Source organism: Penaeus vannamei, chromosome 4, assembly GCF_042767895.1.
Source record: "Penaeus vannamei isolate JL-2024 chromosome 4, ASM4276789v1, whole genome shotgun sequence".
NCBI classification, from domain to species: Eukaryota; Metazoa; Arthropoda; class Malacostraca; order Decapoda; family Penaeidae; genus Penaeus; species Penaeus vannamei.
Window position 1 is genome coordinate 35,027,296 of NC_091552.1, and position 22,500 is coordinate 35,049,795.

General features: G+C 49.9%; 1 protein-coding gene across 6 annotated transcripts in view; it reads left to right on the top strand.

Moving 5' to 3' along the window:
* Positions 1-22,500, top strand: part of LOC113809190 (serine/threonine-protein phosphatase 4 regulatory subunit 1) — a 190,389-nt gene that overhangs the window by 167,314 nt on the left and 575 nt on the right. For all 6 annotated transcript variants that reach the window (XM_070120933.1, XM_070120935.1, XM_070120931.1 and 3 more), the window contains 9 exons: positions 1,585-1,739; positions 5,350-5,490; positions 17,221-18,097; positions 18,209-18,316; positions 18,480-18,872; positions 19,187-19,357; positions 19,497-19,880; positions 19,994-20,270; positions 20,478-22,500. The exon at positions 20,478-22,500 is cut by the window's right edge and continues 575 nt beyond it. In XM_070120933.1, coding sequence (XP_069977034.1) covers positions 1,585-1,739; positions 5,350-5,490; positions 17,221-18,097; positions 18,209-18,316; positions 18,480-18,872; positions 19,187-19,357; positions 19,497-19,880; positions 19,994-20,270; positions 20,478-20,629 — 2,658 coding nt within the window. In that variant the 3' untranslated portion in view covers positions 20,630-22,500. The remainder of the gene's footprint in view (positions 1-1,584; positions 1,740-5,349; positions 5,491-17,220; positions 18,098-18,208; positions 18,317-18,479; positions 18,873-19,186; positions 19,358-19,496; positions 19,881-19,993; positions 20,271-20,477) is intronic.

Consider the following 22,500-nt stretch of genomic DNA (forward strand, 5'->3'; position numbering starts at 1 on the left):
AGGGAGGGAGGGAGAGAGAGAGAGAGAGAGAGAGAGAGAGAGAGAGAGAGAGAGAGAGAGAGAGAGAGAGAGAGAGAGAGAGAGAGAAGGGTGAGGAAAGGGAAGCGGTGAGATGCAGAGACCGGCATGAGAAGGTCTCCGTTGAGGAATCTGAGCCGAGGGCGGCGGCGGCGGTGAAAGCAGCGTCAGTGCGCGCGGGAGTGCGTGCGTGCGGGCGCGCGGGAGAGAAAGAGAGGGAGAGAGAGCGAGCGTCTTTCGCTCCGGGAGAGGGAGCTGGAGGGCTCCGGCCGCCGCCTCCGCTCGCTCGCTCACTCGCTCCGAGCCCAACACGCGCACACGCACACGCCCCCCTGCCCTCCCTGCCCCACCCCCCGCCATTCACTACTACTACTACTACTACTACACTTGTTTACTCTGGCACACACCGGGCGTACTACACCCATTCATGACCCCCCAGCCCACCCCCATCCATCCCCTTCTCACCCACCCTCTCCGAATCGCTCACACCTCCCCGCCCTCGCTCATATTCTTTCCATGGCGAGGCTCATAAGGACGAGCCCCACCCGCTGGCACTCGCCCCCCGCTCCTCCTCCTCCTCCTGCTCCTCCTCCGCCTTCTTCCCTTCTCCCCCTTTCGCCAACATCAGCAGTCTACCTTTAAACCCTCTTTGCGCTCCGTACTCTTGACTCTTACTTTCGCTCGCTTCCTTTCCCCCACACACTCTCTTCCCCTCCCTCACTCACTCCCCTCTCTCCCTCCTTTCTCCTCCTCCGTCGTCTCCCCTCCCCCTCCTTCTTTCTTTCATTCCTTCATCCGCGGGTTCCTTCAAGCACACACTGGAAAAAAGGGGGTATTTTTTTAAAAAGGGAATTTTGGCAAGGGGAAAACGCCACTGGGATAAGATGGCTGAGGGAACATTTTCCCTTATTTGTATTCTTTTCTGTCTCGGTTTCCTCTTTTTATCATTTTTACGTCTTCTTCTTTTTTCCCCGTTTCCTTTCTTTTCCCCCCGTTTTCTTGTTCCCGGATGCGGCGAGGTGTCCTGTTGACTAACATTGTGATACGCTGGAGAAAATTAATATTTTATCACATTTTCTTCTTGGTCTCGTTTGTGTTTGCGGGGAGGCAGTGGGGATTGAACTTTGTATATGATTTATCGAGGTCATTTTTCGCGAGACATAATGCTTTGTGTCCTTCCACGTTCGGTTGTTTATTTATCTATTCAATTGTGTATATTTTTGTTTCTTGTATATACCTGTTTGTGTTCCTTTCATCTCGTTCGATTTTACTTTGACAAGCACTTCTTTCCATCTTCTTTTTGTTTTATTTTTATTTTTATAAATTTCATTTTTATTATATGCTTCGTGCGTTTACTTATCTGTGTTTCTTACACCTCTCTATTTTTAATTCTATTTTTACAAGCACCTCTTTCCTTCAATTTTATTTAATTACTCATTTCCTTGTCGGATTCTTAACATAAGTTCCCTCAAACTTTTTTTTTCATCTCTTCCAATTATATTTGCTTTGCTGTGTTTTATTTACTGATTTGTTTTTTGACTCCTTTCTCCTGTCTGGTTCCCGCAGGTGTCCCGGTTCGTGTTCCTGTGCGAGGACGGCGTGTGGGGCGTGAGGAAGGCGTGCGCAGAGGTGTTCATGGGGGTGTCGTGTGCCTGCTCGCTCCCCACCAGGAAGAACAAGCTCTCGCCGCTCTTCGTCTCTTTACTCACAGATCAGAGCAGGTGGGTTGGGGAAGAGGAGGGAGGTGGAGGGGGGAAAGGGGAGGGGAGGTGGGTTGGGTTGGGGAGGGAAGAGGGAGAAAGGGGAGGGAAGGAAGGGTAGGTGGAGGGAAGTAAGAGGGAGGTAGGGGAGGGAAGGAAGACGGAGGGAGGTGGGTAGTTAGCTTCTCTCTTTCTCTCTTGGGTTGTTGTGTTTTGTTTATTCTGTTAATTTTATCTCTCTTTCTCTCTCTCTCTCTCTCTCTCTCTCTCTCTCTCTCTCTCTCTCTCTCTCTCTCTCTCTCTCTCTCTCTCTCTCTCTCTCTCTCTCTCTCTCTCTCTCTCTCTCTTCTCTCTCTCCCTCTCTCTCTCTCTCTCTCTCTCTCTCTCTCTCTCTCTCTCTCTCTCTCTCTCTCTCTCTCTCTCTCTCTCTCTCTCTCTCTCTCTCTCCTCCCTCCCTCTCTCCCTCCCTCTCTCTCTCTCTCTCTCTCTCTCTCTCTCTCTCTCTCTCTCTCTCTCTCTCTCTCTCTCTCTCTCTCTCTCTCTCTCTCTCTCTCTCTCTCTCCCTCTCTCTCTTTTCCCTCTCCCTCTCCTTCTCCTTCTTTTATAGGCTTATCTCGTATATCATTGTAACGAAAGATACCAGAAAAAAAAGAAAAATATAGATTGACTAACCCGCCTTGGGCATCAGTGAAGAGCGCAAAGCGAGAGAAAGAAAGGGAGGAGGAGGGATAGTAATGATAGTAAGATTAAGAAGAAGCAGAGGAGGAGAGAGGGAGGAAGAGGATGAAGAGGGGGAAGAAGAGGAGTAGGAGGAGGGAGGGGCGGTTCGCAAAGGTTTTATTAAAGGCGGTGAAACTGTACGCCCCTTGGTACTACAGGTTTTTTCCTCTCTCTCTCTCTCTCTCTCTCTCTCTCTCTCTCTCTCTCTCTCTCTCTCTCTCTCTCTCTCTCTCTCTCTCTCTCTCTCTCTCTCTCTCTCTCTCTCTCTCTCTCTCTCTCTCTCTCTCTGTGTGTGTGTGTGTGTGTGTGTGTGTGTGTGTGTGTGTGTGAGTGTGCGTGTGTGTGTGTGTGTGAGAGAGAGAAAGAGAAAGAGAAAGAAAGAAAGAAAGAAAGAAAGAAAGAAAGAGAAAGAAAAGAAAAAAAGAGAGAGAAAGTGGATATGCGAGAGAAATGGAGAGTAAGAACAAGAGTGAGCCAGACAAACAGATAGACAAAGGCCAAAGCTAGAGAGAGGCAAGAAGTAACCCAAATACAAGGGAGATAGGAAGCAACGTTGATGATGAAGAAGGGGAAGGGAGACCAAGTACTGCGGGAGGTTAGGATGGTCTTTCGCTCTTTCTTTCTTTTTCTTTTGGTTACTTTCCTTTTCTTTTTGTTACTTTCTTTTTTTTCGTTCTTTTTGTTATTTTCTTTTTCTTTTTCCTTCTTTTTGTTACTTTCTTTTTCTCATTCTTTTTGTTACTTTCTTTTTCTTTTTCCTTCTTTTTGTTACTTTTTTCTCTTTCCTTCTTTTTGTTACTTTCTTTTTCTTTTTCCTTCTTTTTGTTACTTTTTTTCTTTCTTTTCCTTTTTCCCTTTCTCTTTTTTCCTAAGTGGTGAGGGTGTTTCTCTTGGGGAGCAACATGGAGCCTCGACACATGGATGACGATGCGCCCTCCTTTGCCAACATGGACACACGGATCGGTTTATGTCGGAAAGAGGTGTAGTCGCAGTCTATTTTGCTTTGATTTATGTTGTTTATTTATTTATTTATTTTACGAACCCACGTCATCCTTTTTTTTTTCTCTAGCCATTTTCTCGGATGATTAGGTATGGGAGAGAGAGAAGGGAAGGGGGAGGCGGATGGGGAGCGTAAAGTAGTAGTAGTAGTTGGAGTCCTCTACCTCCTCCTCTTCTTTCTTTTCCTCTTCATTATCCTCATCTTTCCTCCAAGTGAAACCCCTGTGACTTCGGTTTTGGTTCCTGGGTCACGGCTTCGGGTCTTCGCATGTGCATTGGAACCGCAACGGTGGATTGATTGCCTAGGCCGCTGGGTCCGGTTCATGGGTTCTTAGGTTCTTGGGTTCATGGGTTCTTAGATTCTTGGGTTCATGGGTTCTTGGGTTTATGAGTTCTTGGGTTCTTAGGTTCTTAGGTTTATGGGTTCTTAGGTTCTTAGGTTTATGGGTTCTTAGGTTTATGGGTTCTTAGGTTCATGAGTTCTTGGGTTCTTAGGTTCTTAGGTTTATGGGTTCTTAGGTTCTTAGGTTTATGGGTTCTTAGGTTCATGAGTTCTTGGGTTCTTAGGTTTATGGGTTCTTAGGTTCATGAGTTCTTGGGTTCTTAGGTTCTTAGGTTTATGGGTTCTTAGGTTCATGAGTTCTTGGGTTTATAGGTTCATGGGTTCTTAGGTTCTTGGGTTTATGGGTTCTTAGGTTCATGAGTTCTTGGGTTCTTAGGTTCATGAGTTCTTGGGTTTATAGGTTCATGGGTTCTTAGGTTCTTGGGTTTATGGGTTCTTAGGTTCATGAGTTCTTGGGTTCTTAGGTTCTTAGGTTTATGGGTTCTTAGGTTCTTAGGTTTATGGGTTCTTAGGTTCATGAGTTCTTGGGTTCTTAGGTTTATGGGTTCTTAGGTTCATGAGTTCTTGGGTTCTTAGGTTCTTAGGTTTATGGGTTCTTAGGTTCATGAGTTCTTGGGTTCTTAGGTTCATGAGTTCTTGGGTTCTTAGGTTCATGAGTTCTTGGGTTTATAGGTTCATGGGTTCTTAGGTTCTTGGGTTTATGGGTTCTTAGGTTCATGAGTTCTTGGGTTCTTAGGTTCATGAGTTCTTGGGTTCTTAGGTTCATGAGTTCTTGGGTTTATAGGTTCATGGGTTCTTAGGTTCTTGGGTTTATGGGTTCTTAGGTTCATGAGTTCTTGGGTTCTTAGGTTCCTGGGTTCCTGGGTTCTTAGGTTCATGAGTTCTTGGGTTTATAGGTTCATGGGTTCTTAGGTTCTTGGGTTTATGGGTTCTTAGGTTCATGAGTTCTTGGGTTCTTAGGTTCCTGGGTTCCTGGGTTCTTAGGTTCTTGAGTTCATGAGTTCCTAGGTTCTTAGGTTCTTGGGTTCTAAGGATTGTTGAAGCTGCAGTAGCTGAGGTGGGCGGCTTGTTTTTTATCATTTTATATCGCTGGTTGCTATATCTACTACGTCAGCTCTTAAGGTCGTTGCGCCGACTTTGTTCCAATTTTTCCTTAAATTGTCTCTTCCAGGAATGATATATGGTGACGTGGTGAGTGATGGTGAAACAGGGGGTCGGGTGTGCGTGTGTTTTGTATTCAATTGATTCGGTTCTTGATATAGTGACTTATTTTTCATTCGTATGTTTATTGCCATTTTGCTTGTTTTTTCTCCCATTTTTAAAAAAATGTGATATATTTAACCCTTGAAGCCCTCTTCCACCGCCTCCTCCTCCTCCTCCTCCTCCTCCTCCTCCTCCTCCTCCTCCTCCTCCTCCACCCCTCCTCCTACCATTCCTCCTCCCCCCTCTCCTCCTCCTCCCCTTCCACCCCTTCCTCCCATTCCCATGTTTTCCTGACGCCATCCTATTTACTCTTTCCTCACATCGTCCTATTTACTCACGACACCTCGCCTTGTCTCCCTCGTGCAGGTGGGTGCGCGTGGCGGCCTTCCAGAACCTGGGCCCGTTCATCAGCACCTTCGCCGACGCCGCCGTCACGGGCCTGCACTACAACGAGGAGGGCGCCCTCGTCATCGGCACGCCGCAGGGACCCGCCGCGCACGCGCAAGAGTGAGTACGCCCTTCTTGGTGCACGTTTCGAAAGAAAGTGTGTGTGTGTGTGTGTATACTGTATATGCACAGTATGTATGTTTGGATGTATAAATGCCTATATATCCCGTATATGTGTGCTGTAGTTATATATAGTTATGTATATATCCATTAAATTCATTATTTATTAATTTCTGTCTGTCTCTGTTCGCGCAATTACAAAAGACACCAAAATTAGTCTGAAGTTGTAGGCCTATGGTGGGGTAGGTGAGGGGGTTGGGGTAAGGGGATTGGTGATAGGGGGGTGGGAGGGAGGGAGGGGAGAGAAGAGGGAGGGAGGAAGGGAGAGAAGGGGGAGTGCGGGAGGGGAGAAGGGGAGGTGGGTAGCTAGAGGCCCTCTCATGTTCGGTTGGAATGCGTGGGCGTGGGCGTAGGGAGATGGCCTCGGCGAGGGGAGAGGGTGAGGGGATGAGCGGAAAGTCTCCTGCCTTTTGATAATTTGGGAAGGTGGTTTCTCTCTCTCTCTCCCTGCCTTTCTCTCCCCTTTTCCCTCTCCCTCCCCTTCCCCCTCCTCTCTCCCTCCCTCCCCTTCCCTCTCCATCCCCCTCTCCCCGTCTACATCTTTGTGTGTGTGTGTGTGTGTGTGTGTGTGTGTGTGTGTGTGTGTGTGTGTGTGTGTGTGTGTGTGTGTGTGTGTGTGTGTGTGTGTGTGTGTGTGTGTGTGTGTGTTGCCGTCTCTGTCTTTCCCTTTCTTGATCCCTCCTTGCCCCTCGCCCCATTGGTGCCCCAAGGGTAGGTACGTGGGTTGTGACGCGAGGTGGGCGCGGAGGGGGGCGGGGAGACTTGGCTTGGGGTCTTACCGGAAGTTGGCGGGGGAGGAGGAGGAGGAGAGAGGGGGACCTCGTAGTTCATTTCCCCCCTCTCTCTCTCTCCCTTTCCCCCCCCCCCTCTCTCTCTCTCTCTCTCTCTCTCTCTCTCTCTCTCTCTCTCGCTCTCTCTCTCTCTCTCTCTCTCTCTCTCTCTCTCTCTCTCTCTCTCTCTCTCTCTCTCTCTCTCTCTCCATGATAATTGAAATAAGGTCATTGTTTGGCAAATTAGAGGAAAGACAGACAGAGAGACAGACATAGCAAAGAGGAGGAGAAGAAAAGGACAAGTGTAGACTCGGTAATCAGGTAAGGAAGAGAGGAGGAGGAGGAGGAAAAGGAGGAAAAGGAGGAAAAGGAGGGTGGAGGGCGGCCAGGTCGACATGGAATGGAGATGGATGAATACGAAAGAAGAGGAAAAAAAAGCCCATCGTCCGGAACTGATGGATGGAAGGATAGACGCGAGGAAAGCAACAGAGTTCGAGGAGAGGGGGCGGGAGGGATTAGGGTGGTGGGAGGGGGAGGGGGAGGGCAGGGCGAGCACGTCCCTTCCCTTCCTTCCTCTTCCCGCCTTTCCTTTCTCTCTCTCTCTCTCTCTCTCTCTCTCTCTCTCTCTCTCTCTCTCTCTCTCTCTCTCTCTCTCTCTCTCTCTCTCTCTCTCTCTCTCTCTCTCTCTCTCTCCCTCTCCCTCTCCCTCTCCCTCTCCCTCTCCCTCTCCCTCTCCCTCTCTCTCCTCTCCCTTCTCCCTCTCCCTCTCCCTCTCCCTCTCCCACTCCCTCTCTCTTTTTCCACTTCCCCTCCCTCTCTCCCCTTTTCCACCTCTCCACCCCCCTTACCGTCCTCCCTCTCTCCCTCTTTCCCCTTACCCCCTCCCTTCCTCCCTTTTTCCACTTCTCCCCCTTTCCTCCCTCTCTCCCTCCTCCCTCCCTCCCTCCCTCCCTCCCTCCTTCCTCTCCCTCCTATATATAGCACATTGTTTGTTATCACTCACGTAGGGGGGGGGAGACTGGTAGGGTGTCCAAGGTGAAACTATCCAGTCCTCTCCTTGCAAAGAAAGCGGGTGCGGGGAGGGAGAGAAATAGCTTCGCGCACGTGCCCCCCCCCCCTGCTCTCCCTCTCCCTTCCGCCCCCTTCTCTCTAATTTTCACTGCCTATTACCCCCCCTCACGCTTGTACTCACACCACGACAGTTTCCGTCGTAAACTTAAAGTCAGCGTTTTTTATCTTTTTTTCACAACCTTTCTTTTTTATTCTTTTTTTCTCTTCTTCCTCCTCCTCCTCCTTCCCCCTCTTCCCTCCTCTTTTGTTCTTCCCTTCCCTTCTTATCCTCCTATTTTTCTCCTTCTTTCCTTTATTACACCTCCTTCCCTCACCCCCTCCATCTCCTTTTCTCCAACCTCCTACTCCTTCTCCTCTTACCCTTCCTCCTCCTCCTCCTCGTTATCCTCCTTGCCCCCCTTCCTCTCCTCACCTCCATCCTCCTCCTCCCTCCTCCTCCTCCTCCTCCCTCCCCTCCTCCTCCCTCCCCTCTTCCTCCTCCCTCCCCTCCTCTTCCCCCCTCCCCTCCTCTTCCCCCCTCCTCCTCCTCCTCCCCGCTCCCCTCTTCTCCTCCTCCCTCCCCTCTTCTCCTCCTCCCTCCCCTCTTCTCCTCCTCTTCCTCCCCTTCCCTCCCTCCCTCCCCCTCTATTCCCCGCACATGCCAGGGATCCCGTTGCCTGTTGCCCGTTGGAACGCGTGCTCTGCGGGGCCCTGTATCCCAAGTGTTTTACGAAGGGACCGCTCTTGGGGAGGGTTTAGTGTGTGGGGTTATATGGCAGGGGAGGCGGGGGATGGGGGGGGTGGGGGTGGGGATGGGAGGGGGTCTTCTTCCATTCCCTTCTCCGTCTTTCTCTTGTCTTCTGCTTCTCCTTCTTGTCTTGTCTGTCGCCGTATATTTTGTATTTTTTCCTTTTTTTTCTTACTCTTTTGTCTTTCGTTCTTTCTCCTTCGCCCGTTCCTTCTCTTCCATTTTTTCGTCTTCGTTGTTTTACTTTTATTAATTTATTTTTTTCCCTACTGTTATTGTTTGGAAGTTCTATTGACTTGGTTAGCAACCGGGGGAAGGGGGGGATAGACGGACCTGAAGGGAAGGGAAGGGAAGGGAAGAGAATGAAGGGAAAGGAAAGGGAAGAGAAGGAAGGGAAGGGAAGGAATTGAAAGAAAGGAAAGGAAGGGAAAAGAAAAGATAGAGAAGGATACGAAGGAAGGGAATGAAAGGGAAGGGGCGGAAGGGAAGGAAAGGAAAGGAAAGGAAAAGGGTAGAGAAGGAATGGGAAGGGAATGGAAGAAAGGAAGAGAAGGATACGAAGGGAAGGGGTAGAGAAGGAAGGGGACGGAGGGATCTCACCGCCAGCCGTAGGAACCTGGTAGTTAGGATTTGGCGGTTGGTGCGAATTCGGTCGGGACGGAAGTGGCGTGAGGAAGCGCGGGCAGCGAGTGGAACGGCGGCGGCGGCGGCGGCGGCGACGAGGAAGCCGGGCGCGGGGGACCCCGCCGCCCACGCCGACGGCCTCGTCCTTCCTTCCTCTCTCTCTCTCTTCTTCCTCTTCGTTCTCTCTCTCTTCTTCACCTTCGTCCTCTCTCTCTTTCTCTTCGTTCTCTTTCTCTCTTCTACCCCTTCGTCCTCTCTCTCTCTTCTTTCTCTTCGTTCACTTTCTCTCTTCTTCTTCTTCGTCCTCTCTTTCTCTTCTTCACCTTCGTCCTATCTCTTTCTCTTCTTCCTCTTCGTCCTCTTTCTCTCCTCCCCTTCATCCTCTCTTTCTCTTCTTCACCTTCGTCCTCTCTCTCTTTCTCTTCTTCCTCTTCGTCCTCTTTCTCTTCTTCCCCTTCGTCCTCTCTTTCTCTTCTTCCTCTTAGCCCCCTCCCTCTTCTTCCCCTTCGCCCTTTCTCTCTTCTTCCCCTTCGCCCTCTCTCTCTTCTTCCCCTTCGCCCTCCCTCTCTTCCTCTTCGTTCTCTTTCTCTTCTTCCCCTTCATCCTTCTACACCTTCCATCTTTTTCCTTATTCTCTTTTTATTCTCTTCCACTCCTTTTCTTCTTCTTTCGCGGTGTCCTCCTTTGTCGTTGACTTCCTCCAGCTCCCTGTTCTCCCTACTTTATTTCTTTATGTCCTACAGTCTTCTCTCTTATGCACTTTACATTATTCATATATTCACTCTTCTCCTCATTCCTTAATTGTTTCCGGAAATCCTCTTTCCCTTTTTCCTTCCTATCATCCACAATTCCTCCTCCTCCTCCTCCTCCTCTTCTTCCTCTTCCTACTTTTCTTCCTCTTCCTCTTCCTACTTTTCTTTCTCATCCTCCTCCCCTTCCCTCTTCCTCCTCCTCCTCCTCTTCCTCCTCCCCCTTCCCTCTCCACCTGAGCCGTGACAGATCAACTCGAGCCATATCAAGTCTTCTCGGCAAAAGGAAAACAAAAGGGGAAAAAACAACGCTCGGAACACGTACAGTTACGCCCGGTCGTTGTGTGCGGTGGCCCTCCTTCCTTCCCTCCTTCCTCTCCTTCTTTCCCTCCTCCTCCTTCTCTTACTTCTCCTCCTGTCCTTCCTCTTCTTCCTTTTCTTCTCTTCCTTCCTCCTCCTCCTCCCCTCCTCCTATCCCTCCTCTTCTTCTTTTTCTTCCTCATTCTCCTACTCTTCCTCCCCTCCTCTTCCTCTCCTTCTTTTTCTTCCTCCTCCTACTCCTCCTCCCCCCTCTTCCTCTTCTTTTTCTTCCTCCTCCTCGTCCTCCTCTTCCTCCTCCTCCTCCTCTTCCTCCTCCTCCTCCTTCTTCTTGCTATCCCCCGAGGTAAACGCCGGAGTCAGCACGGGCCCCTCCCGCCTCTCCGTTAGACAATGGCGATCCGTCGGTGGCCAGCCTGTCTTACCTTGATCGTCGGCCGCCCTCCGCCCTCCGCCCTCGCTCTCCTTCGCTGGGACGTTCGTGTACACGTTCACGTACATGCACACGCACGTGGTTGGCAGTAAGGGCGTCAGATTGGCACCGGGAGGGTGGAGGGACTTGCTTTCCTTTGGGGGGGTTTTGGGACCACGTGGCCTCTCTCGTCCGCCGCGAGCCAGCCTTGACCACTCGGCGTCTGGAGGCGGGGGAGGTGGTCATCGGGACGCCGCGGGGTGACGCGCTCTCTCTCTCTTTCTCTCTCTCTCTCTCTCTCTCTCTCTCTCTCTCTCTCTCTCTCTCTCTCTCTCTCTCTCTCTCTCTCTCTCTCTCTCTCTCTCTCTCTGTCTCTCTCTCTCTCTCTCATTCTTTATTTCTTTTTCTCTCTTTTTATCCTTCCGTCCTTCCTTCCTAGCTCCCTCTTTCCCAACTTTCCCTCTTCCTCCTCTCAACCTCCGCCCCTCTTTCCTCAGCGATAGCCCCCACTCCGTACCTGCTCCCTCCGCTGTTTCCCTCCGACGCTTCCCTCCCTCTCGCCCTCCCTTCCGATGGGCCTCGGGAGCCGGGGCAACAGCTGTCCACTTTAATGAAGATGACGAAGGTTTAAAGCACAACCTGGGAACTTTACGAGGCTGGGAGGAAGTAAACCCTGCTCCCCTCTGCTCCTCCCTCCACGCCCCTACTTCCCTCCCTCCCCCCCTCCACCTTACTCCTCCCCTTCCTCCCTTACTCCCCCCACCCCTCCCCCCTCGAAAGGTCACGTGAACCGACGTCTTCCGTCGCCGCCGCGGTTTACTGTCGATTTTATTTCGCCGTTGCCGTTGTCAGCGGAACAACACGCGCGCGCCCGTGTCTCTGTCTGTCTTTTGTTTTTCTGTCTGTATCTGTCTGCCTTGTCTTCTCTTTCTGTCTGTGTCTGCCTTTTTGTCTATCTGTCTGTGTCTGCCTTTTTGTCTTTCTGTCTGTGTCTGCCTTTTTGTCTGTCTGGCTGATCGTGCGTCGGTCTGTCGGTCTTTCCAAAGCCGTACTTATGCAGCGTCCGATGTTGGTCTGGGCGTCACGTTATTAAGGCGCGCTCGATTTGCGTTTTTCCCGCAGGTGTCTTCGAGAAAATAGGATAATGATGAGAGGTTTGCACGGGCGAGTGGCGGCTCTCCCTCTCCCGTCTTGGGTTTATATCGTTATTAGTGGTATCTTTTATTTATTACTCTCTCGCTACTGTCGCCTCCGCCACTCCTATGCTTACCCTTGTTATTGCTACTACTACTTCTTTTTTCTCCATTCCTCCTCTTCCTCCGCCTCCTTTTTCCACTCCTCCTCCTTCCTCCACTCTTTCTCTTCCTCTTCCTCCTTTCTCCACTCCTCTTCCTCCTCCTTTCTCCACTGCTCCTCTTCCTTTCTCCACTGCTCCTCTTCCTTTCTCCACTCCTCTTCCTCCTCCTCCTACAACCACGACTACTTCTACTGCCACTACACTTCCTTCCTAAGACGGCGGACATCAACCTTAATACCACTTATCGGCGGCAAGCCCTCTCCTGCTCCCGAAACGAAGGACGGACGGCGCCGGTCATTAGCGCACTCACTTGACCATAGCTTACCGCAGGGAGGGGGTGCAGGGGAGAGGAAGGAGAAGAGGGAGGGGGAGAGGGGTACAAGAGAGAGAGGGAGAGGAAGAGGGGTACAGGAGAGAGAGGGAGAGGGGTACAGGAGAGAGGGAGAGGGGTACAGGAGAGAGAGAGAGGGAAAGGAGAGGGAGAGGGGGAAAAAGAAAGAGAGGAGGAGAGAGAAAAAGGAGGGATATAGGAGAGGGGGGGATGGGGAGGGAGGGAGGGAATGTGTGTGAGAGACGGGGGGGGGGGAATCGGTTGGTTGAAGATTGAGGAAGAGGAGGAAGAAGAGGAAGGGGAGGAGGAGAGGAAGAGGAAAAGAGGTAAGAGAAGAAAGGGAAAAGGAGAAGGTTGAGAAGTAGGAAGAAAAGGAAAGGGAGGAGGAAGAGCAGAGTGAGAAGGAGGGAAAATACGGAAACGAGATGGTGGTGGTGGTGAGAAGAAGGTGGAATTGAATAGGAGCTAGGAAGGGGAGGCGGGGGCGGGTGCGTTCGTCCATGCGCGCCTGTTTCCTGCTTGCGACGACCTGGCGGGGCCGGCGATCAGCTGGGCTCCTTTTAAAGACACGGGATTTAAAGGGTCAGAGCCAGTCTCCAGAAAATAACGACACGGGAATCGCTCCTCGGGCTTGAGCTAGCGCCTTGTACTCTCGTAGAATTAGGCATTCGATGGCCGCGGAACGAAGCGCTGAGTGACGTGCTGGGGTCAGCAGGAAGAAAGGGGGGTAGGGAGGTAGGGGAGAGGGAGAGGGGAGGAAGGACTGGGGGGTGGGGGGAAGAGGGGAAGTGAGCGTGTAACGTGAGCCATCCTAAGTACAAACTTCCTCAAGACAACGCTGTCAGCTGGAGATGGTCCAGACCTGAGACGACGCGGCTCGTCCAGGCCATATTGCCTCGCCCTCCCCCTGCTCCTCCTGCTTCTTTTCACCCTCCTCTTCTTTCTTCTTCTTCTGCTTCTTCGTCGTCGTCTTCCTCTTCCTCTGCTTCGCCGTTTCCTTCGTTTCAATGTTGTTCCTTTTCATTATGTTCATATATGTATACTATATATATATATATATATATATATATATATATATATATATATATATATATATATATGTATATATGTATATATGTATGTATGTATGTATGTATGTTTGTATGTATATATATTTATGTGTGTGTGCGTGTTACATGTATGTGCTACATGTATGTTTAATGTGAATGGTCGCCACGGAAAGAAAGGAGGATGTATTGTTTAAATCTTCTGGGCTGATACGCGCAGCTGGGGGAGTCAGGAGGACCGGGGGGGGGGGTATGAAGGTGTTATCTGGGGGCAGCGGATGTGGCAGCCGGGAGGAGGGGGGGGCAAGGAGGAGGGTTTGGGCACGTGTTCGCCCTGCAGATGCCCCTCACTCTCTATCCCCCTCTCTCTCTCTCTCTCTCTCTCTCTCTCTCTCTCTCTCTCTCTCTCTCTCTCTCTCTCTCTCTCTCTCTCTCTCTCTCCCTCTCTCCCTCTCTCTCTCGTTCCTCTTCTTATTTTCTGTCTCCTTCCTATTCTTTCTCTCTCTCTTCCCCATCCTCTTCTCTCTCTCTCATCTCTCTCTCTCTCTCTCTCTCCAATCTCTCTCTCTCTCTCTTCCCATCCTCTCTCTCTCTCTCTCTCTCTCTCTCTCTCTCTCTCTCTCTCTCTCTCTCCCTCCCTCCCTCTCTCTCTCTCTCTCTCTCTCTCTCTCTCTCTCTCTCTCTCTCTCTCTCTCTCTCTCTCTCTCTCTCTCTCTCTCTCTCTCTCTCTCTCTCTCTCTCTCTCTCTCTCTCTCTCTCTCTCTCTCTCTCTCTCTCTCTCTCTCTCTCTCTCTCTCTCTCTCTCTCTCTCTGTCTCTGTCTCTCTCCCTCGCCCGCTCCCTCTCTTCCTCTATCTCTCTCTCTCGCTCTCTCTCTCTCTCTCCCTCTCTCCCTCTCTCTCTCTGTCTCTCTCTCTCTCTCTCTCTCTCTCTCTCCTTTCACTTCTCTTTCTCACCTCCTCCTTCTCCCTCCTCCTCCGCTTCTCCCCCCGTCCTGATATTCCCTCTTTCCCCTGCCCGCCTCCCTCTTTCCCTCCTCCCTTCCTCCCTCCCTCCCGTCGCCCTAGCCTCGCTCGCTCGCTTTGCCCGGCCGCCATTTTATATTTCCCCGGCCTAGAATTTAGGGATCTCTCATCTCGACGCCGGGCTTGCTTCCGCTGCCTCTCCTCCTCCTCCTCTTGTGTCTTCTTTCTTTCTTTTTTCTCTTCTTCCTTCGTCATCTCCTCCACCACCTCTTCCTTCTCTTATATTTACATCCACTCCTCCTCCTCCTTCCCTCCCTTCCCCTTACGTCTCCTCCGCCTCCACATCTTGTTCTTCCTCCTCTTCCTTCTCTTCCTCCTATTTATCTTCCTGCTCGGTTATTTTGCTGGTTATCGTTCTCCTGATATCTCTATATCGTTCCCCCTCTTTCTCTCATTTTCTTCTTCCTCTCCGTATCTCCCCTCTATCTATTTTCCTTTTCTTCCACCTCCGCCTCTTTCGTCTCTTCACCTCCCCCTCGTCCTCAGCTTCCCTTCCCTTTGCTCTTCCTCCTGCTCCTGGCGAGGGCGAGGTGCGCCGCGGCCTCGCAGCGCCCGGGACGGCGTCTTGGCGCTCGGAAGGCATGCTGGGCGGCCCTGGGCGCCCGCAGGAACACGCCCGCCGGGCCGCTTCTCTTTCCTCGCCCTGGTCCTGGGTGCTTGGGGTGACTAGGCTCCTTTTCTTACCTTTTCTGCTGCTGATTATTACTGGTATTATTATTATTACTATTATTGTTATTATTATTATTATTATTATTATTATTATTATTATTGTTATTATTATTATTATTATTATTATTATTATTATTATTATTATTATTATTATTATTCAATAAATCTAGTTTGTGCATTGTGGGTTTTTCTACCATTATTATTATTATTATTGTTGTTATTATTACTATTATGCATCTGGCTTTGTTAGTGTTTTCGTTTCTTTCTTTTTTTAGGGGCGAGATTGACATTCATTTCTTATTTTCTCTCTCTCTCTCTCTCTCTCTCTCTCTCTCTCTCTCTCTCTCTCTCTCTCTCTCTCTCTCTCTCTCTCTCTCTCTCTCTCTCTCTCTCTCTCTCTCTTATCCCCCACTCCCTCTCCCTCCCCCCTTTTTTCCATAGGGGAAGTGACCGCGACCCCCCACCCCTCTCCCCTCCTCTCCCCTCCTCTCCCCCTCCCGTTGCCGCCAGCTGCCTTCCTACAGCTGTGCATCGTCGTCGTCACAGCTGCTCACCAGCCACGATGACGATGACGACGAACGGCGATGACGATAGTAGTAGTAGTTATTGTAATGGCAGTAGTAGGAAACGATTCTCTGGGATAGTTTGGGAAGCTTTGTTTAAGTAACTATGAAACGCGTATGTGTGTGTGTGTGTGTGTGTGTGTGTGTGTGTGTGTGTGTGTGTGTGTGTGTGTGTGTGTGTGTGTGTGTGTGTGTGTGTGTTTGCGTGTACGTGTGTGTGTTTGCGTGTGCGTGTGCGTGTGCGTGTTTGCGTGTGCGTGTGCGTGTGCGTGTGCGTGTGTATGTGTGTGAGTGAGTGTGTGTGTGTGTGTGTGTGTGTGTGTGTGTGTGTGTGTGTGTGTGTGTGCGTGTGTGAGTGTGTGTGTGTGTGTGTGTGTGTGTGTGTGTCTAAATGGAATAATGGGTATGATTCGTATTTGTGTAGGCATGTGTCTGATAAACAAGGCGATCGCACTGGAAGATGATGCTGGTCGCAGTGGAGTCGGGTTGGAAGCACCGCGTGTTGTTGCTGTTCTTGGGGGGTGGGGAGGGGAGAGGGGGGAAGGGGTAAGCAGGGTTTCGGCCGCGAAGTTTTACGGACAAGGGGGGTGGAGGAGGGGGGAGGGCAAGGGGCAAGCACGTGCGATGTGTTTTTCCACGAGCGGGGCGCAGCAACACGGCAGAAGGGAAGAGGGAAAGGGAATGGGTGGGGAAGGGTCCCAGACACACACACGCACACGCACATACGCTAAGGCAGAGGGGTGAAGGGGCAACGCATAGAGTGTAAGAGGTCCTACTAAGACTGCTACGCCCCACCACCACTACCGCCACCCTTACTACTACGTCTACTACTTCCACCTCTGCCACCTCCCGTGACAGCTGGAAACCGCCACACACAGCTTGCCACATGTCCCCCCCCCTCCCCCCCTACGCCCCCCCTGCCCACCCTCGCCCGCTGTTTTACACCCGTCTACAGCTGCTACGGTTCATCTGTTTCGGCGGCGCGTGCCCACCATACATCCGCTCTCTCGCTCTCTCCCTAGGTCTCCTCTCTCTTTTTTTTTCCCCTTTTCACTTGCCTCCTCCCCTTCGCTTCCCCATTTCATTTCTTCTCTTCCCTCCGCTTCCCATCCTTTCGGGTCTCCCATATGTTTTCCACTTTTTTTCTCTCTCTCTTCATTTCCCTTTTTCCCGTTTTTTTTTTTTTTTTTTTTTTTACTTCCCTTCTCTTGTTTTTTTTAAATTCTTCCCCTATCTTCTCTCCTCTCTTCATTTTTCTTTTTTTCTTCTCTTCTCTTCACATCGCCCTTTATTTTCTCTCCTCTCTTCTCCTCTTCTTTATGTTACTGTTTACATTGTTATAGTTACCGCCTTTGGTGCTGTTTCTCGTCTTATTTCCAAAACAATAACCCATTCTCTAGTTCTCCGGCTTATTATTATTATTATTATTATTATTATTATTATTATTATTATTATTCTACAATATGAAGGAGCATGATGGAAGAGACGATGGTAGCGAGGAGTGGGATAGAGGGCTAAAAGCGGGAGAACAAAGACTAAAAGGGGGGAAATGTGAAAGGGAAAATGATGAAAAAAGGGGAAAAAAACTGGCGGATTTTGTGGTTTTGGCATTCGCTCGGGGACGCGATGTCACCGTAAGCAATGGAGGAACTTTCGTTTGACAATTAAGTAGAGAGAGAATGTTATGATAAAGAGGGAGAGGGAAAAGATAGGGAATAGATGATTGAAAGATTAGTACACGATGACGAAAAGACAAGGAAACATTAAGGGAAAAAAACGAAGGAAATAAGGTGAAGGATGCAGCATGAAAATAGGGGGATGAAAATTAGTGTGGGGTCGAGGTGTCGCTCCTCATCCAGGGGTCAGAGACAGAAGGGCTTCTCCGTGCCAACGGAACTTGGACGGGCCGCTTTTGTTGCGAGGGATTAGTCAGAGGGTGCACGCTTTCTGCTCTCTTTCTACTTGTCTCTCTTCTCTCCCTCCCATTTTCTCCATGTGCTTAGTGTTTACCACCCACTGCTTTGTACATGAATTCATTTACTAATAAAGCTTGTTCCTGATTGTTGCAGATTGAATGCCGACACAGTAGTGGTGTCCGGGAGAGGAGACGACGAGCCCCAGCACGACGCTCCCCCGGCGCAGGACCACATCAGCCTCCAGAGTCCGGAGCCGCACCAACAGGAGGAGGACCCAAGCGTGGCGCAGGAGATCGCGTCCAGCGGGCACTCGTTCGAGACCCAGAGCCCGCACCATGATAAGTGCGAGCCGGACGTGTGCGACGGCGGGGGCGGCGGCCGGACGCCAGACTTCAACGCACAGGTGGAGCCCATGGAGGTGGAGGAGCTGCCGGACATGATACAGGACCTGCAACCGCCGGACGGGGGGCACGAGCAGAGCGCGGAGGAGCGGCGGGCGCGCGCCTACATTTTCTCGAGCGTCGAATCAAACGCGGAGCCCAAGGAGGACCTGGCGACGGCGGCGCGCGGCTCAGCGGCCTCCGACCCGCCCGACAGAATCGACGACGCCAGCAGGGTGTCGAGCGCGAAGGGCGAGGTGGCCCCGAGCGCGGCCGTGCCGGTGCCGCCCAACTCGCTGCCTGGTGCCATGGAGGGCGGCGCCTCGCCAAGTAACTCGCTCACCGTGTCGGGCACGGAGGGCCACCTGCACGTCCATCTCGACAACAATCCGGCCTTCAACACCTTCAACTACTGGCGCACGCCCATCATGCCCATCGAGCTGCCCATCCCGCAGATCGAGGTGGACATCGACATCATGGGCCAGACGACCAACGTGTGCGTCAAGGCCAAGGTGCAGGAGAACGACGGCACGTACCAATCGCAGGTCAACCTGACCATGGCCACTAACACGGGCGCGCCCAACATCACGCTGGCGCCCACGCCACAGGACAAGCAGGCGGGCGACAGGCCGCCCGGCACCACGATAGAGGTGAGCCCGTAGTGGTTTCGGTAGAGCCTCTTGCGCATCTGCTTTTGATTGGTCAACATGAGTGTTTCTGTGCCGGGAGAGATTACTTATTTATTTGTTTCACTTTTCCAGGCTGAGTTAGACGCCCTTGCAGCTTCCCTAGAAGGCGTGACAACCACAGAAAGTAGTACAGATGATAATGCCTTACAAGACTCAAAATCCAGTAATAAAGATAGTCAGGTACGACTCTCATTATCTGCGCCGCTTTTACTTAAACTGGCCAGTCCCTTTAATTGTTTTGATTTCTGACAAGCTACCAAAGAGTGAAATAGATAAAAAGTCTGATTCTCTTTTTTGTGCTTCGTAATGCTTATGGAATTCCTCACCTGACGACCTGTTGCAGAGCTCAACCGTGGTGAGTGTCTCGGGGCCGCAGCAGGCGACGTACGCCCAGGTGTGCGCGGCGTCCGTGACGTCGGTGCAGCACAAGAGTGAGCCGCAACCGTCTATCCTCGCGTCGCGCCTCGCGCAGGCCCGCGTCAGCATGTCCGGCGGCGCCGTGACGGAGATCAAGAAGCGGGAGATGGACGTGGTCTCGCCGAGCGACTGCGGCAGCACCAGCGCCTCCAGCACCGGGCCCAGCCTCCCGCCGCAGCCGCCCGTCTTGAGCCAGAGATTGGTCGACCAATTCACAGTGATGCTGCCGGGAAGCAGCGGGGACCAGGTCTCGGGCATGGCAGAGCACTCGTCGGGCGCCGCGGAATTCACCAACCTGAACCAGGACATCGTGCCCAAGGTGAGTGCAAGCCATGTCGCGTCTTACGCAGATTCTAGGTCAGGGTTTTGGTTGGCCACGAATTCAAGCAGTGATATACTAAAAGATTTTATGTATTGTTACTAAGTATACCGTAGTAGTACTGCACTGAAATAGACAAAAAATTCTGAGGACCCAAAACATATTGGTGTATGATTCTATTTTATTTTGATTCGTGTGCATAATCATACTTTTCTCTGGCCATGGTAGTTGTGTTGAATAATCATTTGGCCTGAAATTCGAAGATAAACACTTAGCTGAACAGTAAAACTAAGAGCCCTTGTTTATTTTGGCAGACCTTATTGGAACACTACATCAGCATGACAGACCCGATGAGAGCAGAGACCGTCGATAACGAGCTAACCCGGCACTGTGCCTACTCCTTGCCGGCAGTGGCCTTAACGCTCGGCAGACAGAACTGGCCCGTCTTGAAGGACACCTATGAAACGTTAGCTGGTGATATGCATGTAAGTTAATCTCCGAGTATATCAAGTGAGTATGACGTATACACCGAGCGGGGTGATTGCGTTTCAAGGGATGGAAATATAGGTCCGGGTTTTATAATAAAGGGCTAAAAAGTCTAATTCATTGTCCGTTTCTCTGCAGTGGAAGGTGCGGCGAACACTAGCATTCAGTATACACGAACTAGCTGTGATATTAGGGGAGGAGATCGCCCAGAACGACTTGGTTCCGGTGTTCAACGGGTTCATCAAGGACTTGGACGAGGTTCGCATTGGAGTCCTGAAGCACCTTGCTCACTTCCTGCGATTGCTAAGACCGCAGAACCGCCGCGACTACCTGCCCCGCATGGACGAATTCCTGCGAACCGACAATGAGAACAACTGGCGATTCAGACTGGAATTAGCGACCCAGTTAGCCGACATCATCGACCTGTTCTCCCCGCAAGACTGCCAGACGTTCCTGGTGCCGATCACACTCGCGCTGATGGCGGACAAAGTGGTGCACATCAGACGCACTTGTTACACTGTGGTAAGTGCTTCTCTCGGGGAGATTCTTTCATGGACTGTGAGAGTAGACTATGGTAACAGAAGGTATCGAGAAGAATTTCGTCGTGGGGGTTCTGAGTCGCATTTTCTTTCCAGGTATGCCAACTGGTGCGACAACTAGGCTGCGAGGGCGACCAAAAGTACGTGGAGGCGATTAGCGAACAGCTGAAGGTCCGATTTGCATATGCTTCCACGTGGTCGCAGCGGCAGTCGTATGCCTTCCTGTGCGGGAGACTCGTGGCCGAGCAGGCGCTGCCACTGCCCGACTGGTGCCGACTCTTCCTCCCGAACCTGATCCTCCTGGCGAGCGACAGAGTTCCCAACGTCCGCATCGCCGTGGCCAAGATGCTGGCGACCCACATTGCTTGTTTAGGTGAATATAGTGTGTATGGCGGGTTCATTGTGACGCGGGATAAATATATTGAGCTATTTGTGGATTTCTTTACTATTAGTATCTTACAAAAAGAAATATAAGCGAAAAATTAAATTAGTAGTATATAAACAGATGAATAAATGTAATGCTAAAGTATGAACCCAAGTCCAATCACATTAGCGATAACACTGCTTTCTTGGCCCACAGAGTACTGCCAGAACCCCGAGAACGAGGCGACACACAAGATCCAGAAGACACTCGAGCAGCTACGCAATGACAAAGACAGAGACGTGGGCCACTTCGCCAGCTATCCCGTCAACACCGAAATCTACGTTGACGCTCAAGACCCTACGTTATAATGGAGGTTACACTAGACCTCCGCCTTACTACTCTTCCTCTGTCTTCTCTCTCTCTTTCTCTCTCTCTGCCATCATGGGTGTGCACGATGCACCAGCACACCAAAAAAATCTTGATTTGTGAAGCATAAGGCAACTAGGTTCATTGCCATTTCTCATTCTAGCTCTCTTTCGGGTGAAAATGAGGGTTTCTCTTATTCCAGCGTTTCAAACCAGTTTACAGCAGGAATTGAGCCTGAAAAGATATACCTGATTTTTAGGTTCAATATGAAGGGTAATTTCACATTGAAAATGAAATCCCCCTTAGACTTATACTCATTTATTGTGCTTTAAAAAAGATATTGACATATATATCATCTAACTCCACCTCCATGTTGGTACAGAATACGTGTCCAATGTTTGGTGAGATGAGAGGTGCATTATAGGCTGTGCATCTTACAGGTGACTCCCCTTGTTATAATAATCACATGTACGCTGTTATTATATTGATGCTCACTGTTCTTTGGATGGGCAGCCCAAACATTTTATGTGCTTTGAAAAGTACATATTTATGTACTCTTTGATTGATAAGACAAATTTTACTATAGCCGATATCATGATACATGATTATTCATTTGGCTTATGTTGTAAATTGGGATGTGTATAACAACTTGTGGGTTGTAGCTTGTTCCTTTTTACAGAAGTTTTTGATTTTTATATATATATATAGCATTTTGGTCCTTGTAGGTCCCATGAAATGATTACACTATAAAAAGCTTTTAATCGTCTAAAACTTCCTTTATTGTGTCATTGAGGAACTGTTTTTGTTTGACTAGAGGGCCAGCCAGCATTGGGGAAAAGTGCTCACTGAACAAAGCTCAGCCTGTGTTATCACAGTCCTATGAGGGAAAAAGTCATTGGTGTTCGGGCAGTAACCTCCCACTCCTTTATGAAAGATTATTTTTTTATTTTCTAAAGAAAACTCTCTTACTTTCTGTGTGTGTTAGCCTGCATTGTGATCTTATAAATAAAAAAGCTGGGCAGTTGCTGATTTTTTTGGGGTGAAATTTGTAACCAGATAATTGGTTCACTTCAATGAACGTAAGGTTGAGGTGAATAGTCATTGACTGATTCTTTTTTATCAGATTATTTTTGTCTGTCATTAGATAAATTTGATCAGTCAAACTTCGTCTGAATTTTATAATATTGTACAGGATCTGTATGAGTGTCATTTATTTTATTTTTCATTTCCTTAGCACACATTCAGTTGTCTGTTCAAAGATACTTAAAAAGTCTCATGATGCATGAAAAAGTCACCATGAAATTTAGTTCCAAGTTAATGCCGTAAAGCATATGCTGATACATTAAGAGTTTGATTTCCAAGCAAGTGCTTACATCCTCCCCCCTTGATTAATGCTTGGAGCATTTTATCATATCCCTCGAGTTGTCTTTCAGTGCGGCCTAAAGAAAAGAAGAAAACCTACCTAAAATGCTTAGCTACACGATCCATTCCAAAGCATTCATACCGGTGTGCGTGCGTGTGTGTGTCTCTGCATTTCTACTCGTGCATCCTCAAGCGAACGGCACTCCAGGCCAGCGTCTCTGGACTGCAAGGCGCCCTCTCGCTCCTTCAGTGGCCGGGCGCCTATCGCTCGGGCCAAAGCAAGATGAGGTATCTCTTCCCCGGACAAACACTCAGGGTTATTTGCAGATGAAACTAGAATGTTTTTAGTATACTGATTCTTGATCTTGGATGTATGCTGATTGTGATAAAATGCATTGTATTATACATATATATATATTTTTAGTTGATTAGAAGAGGGCATTGGGGCTGAACTTTAAAGAATCCAGCAGAAAAAATGCTAGCGAACAGCGAACGTATGGAATCTGATTCA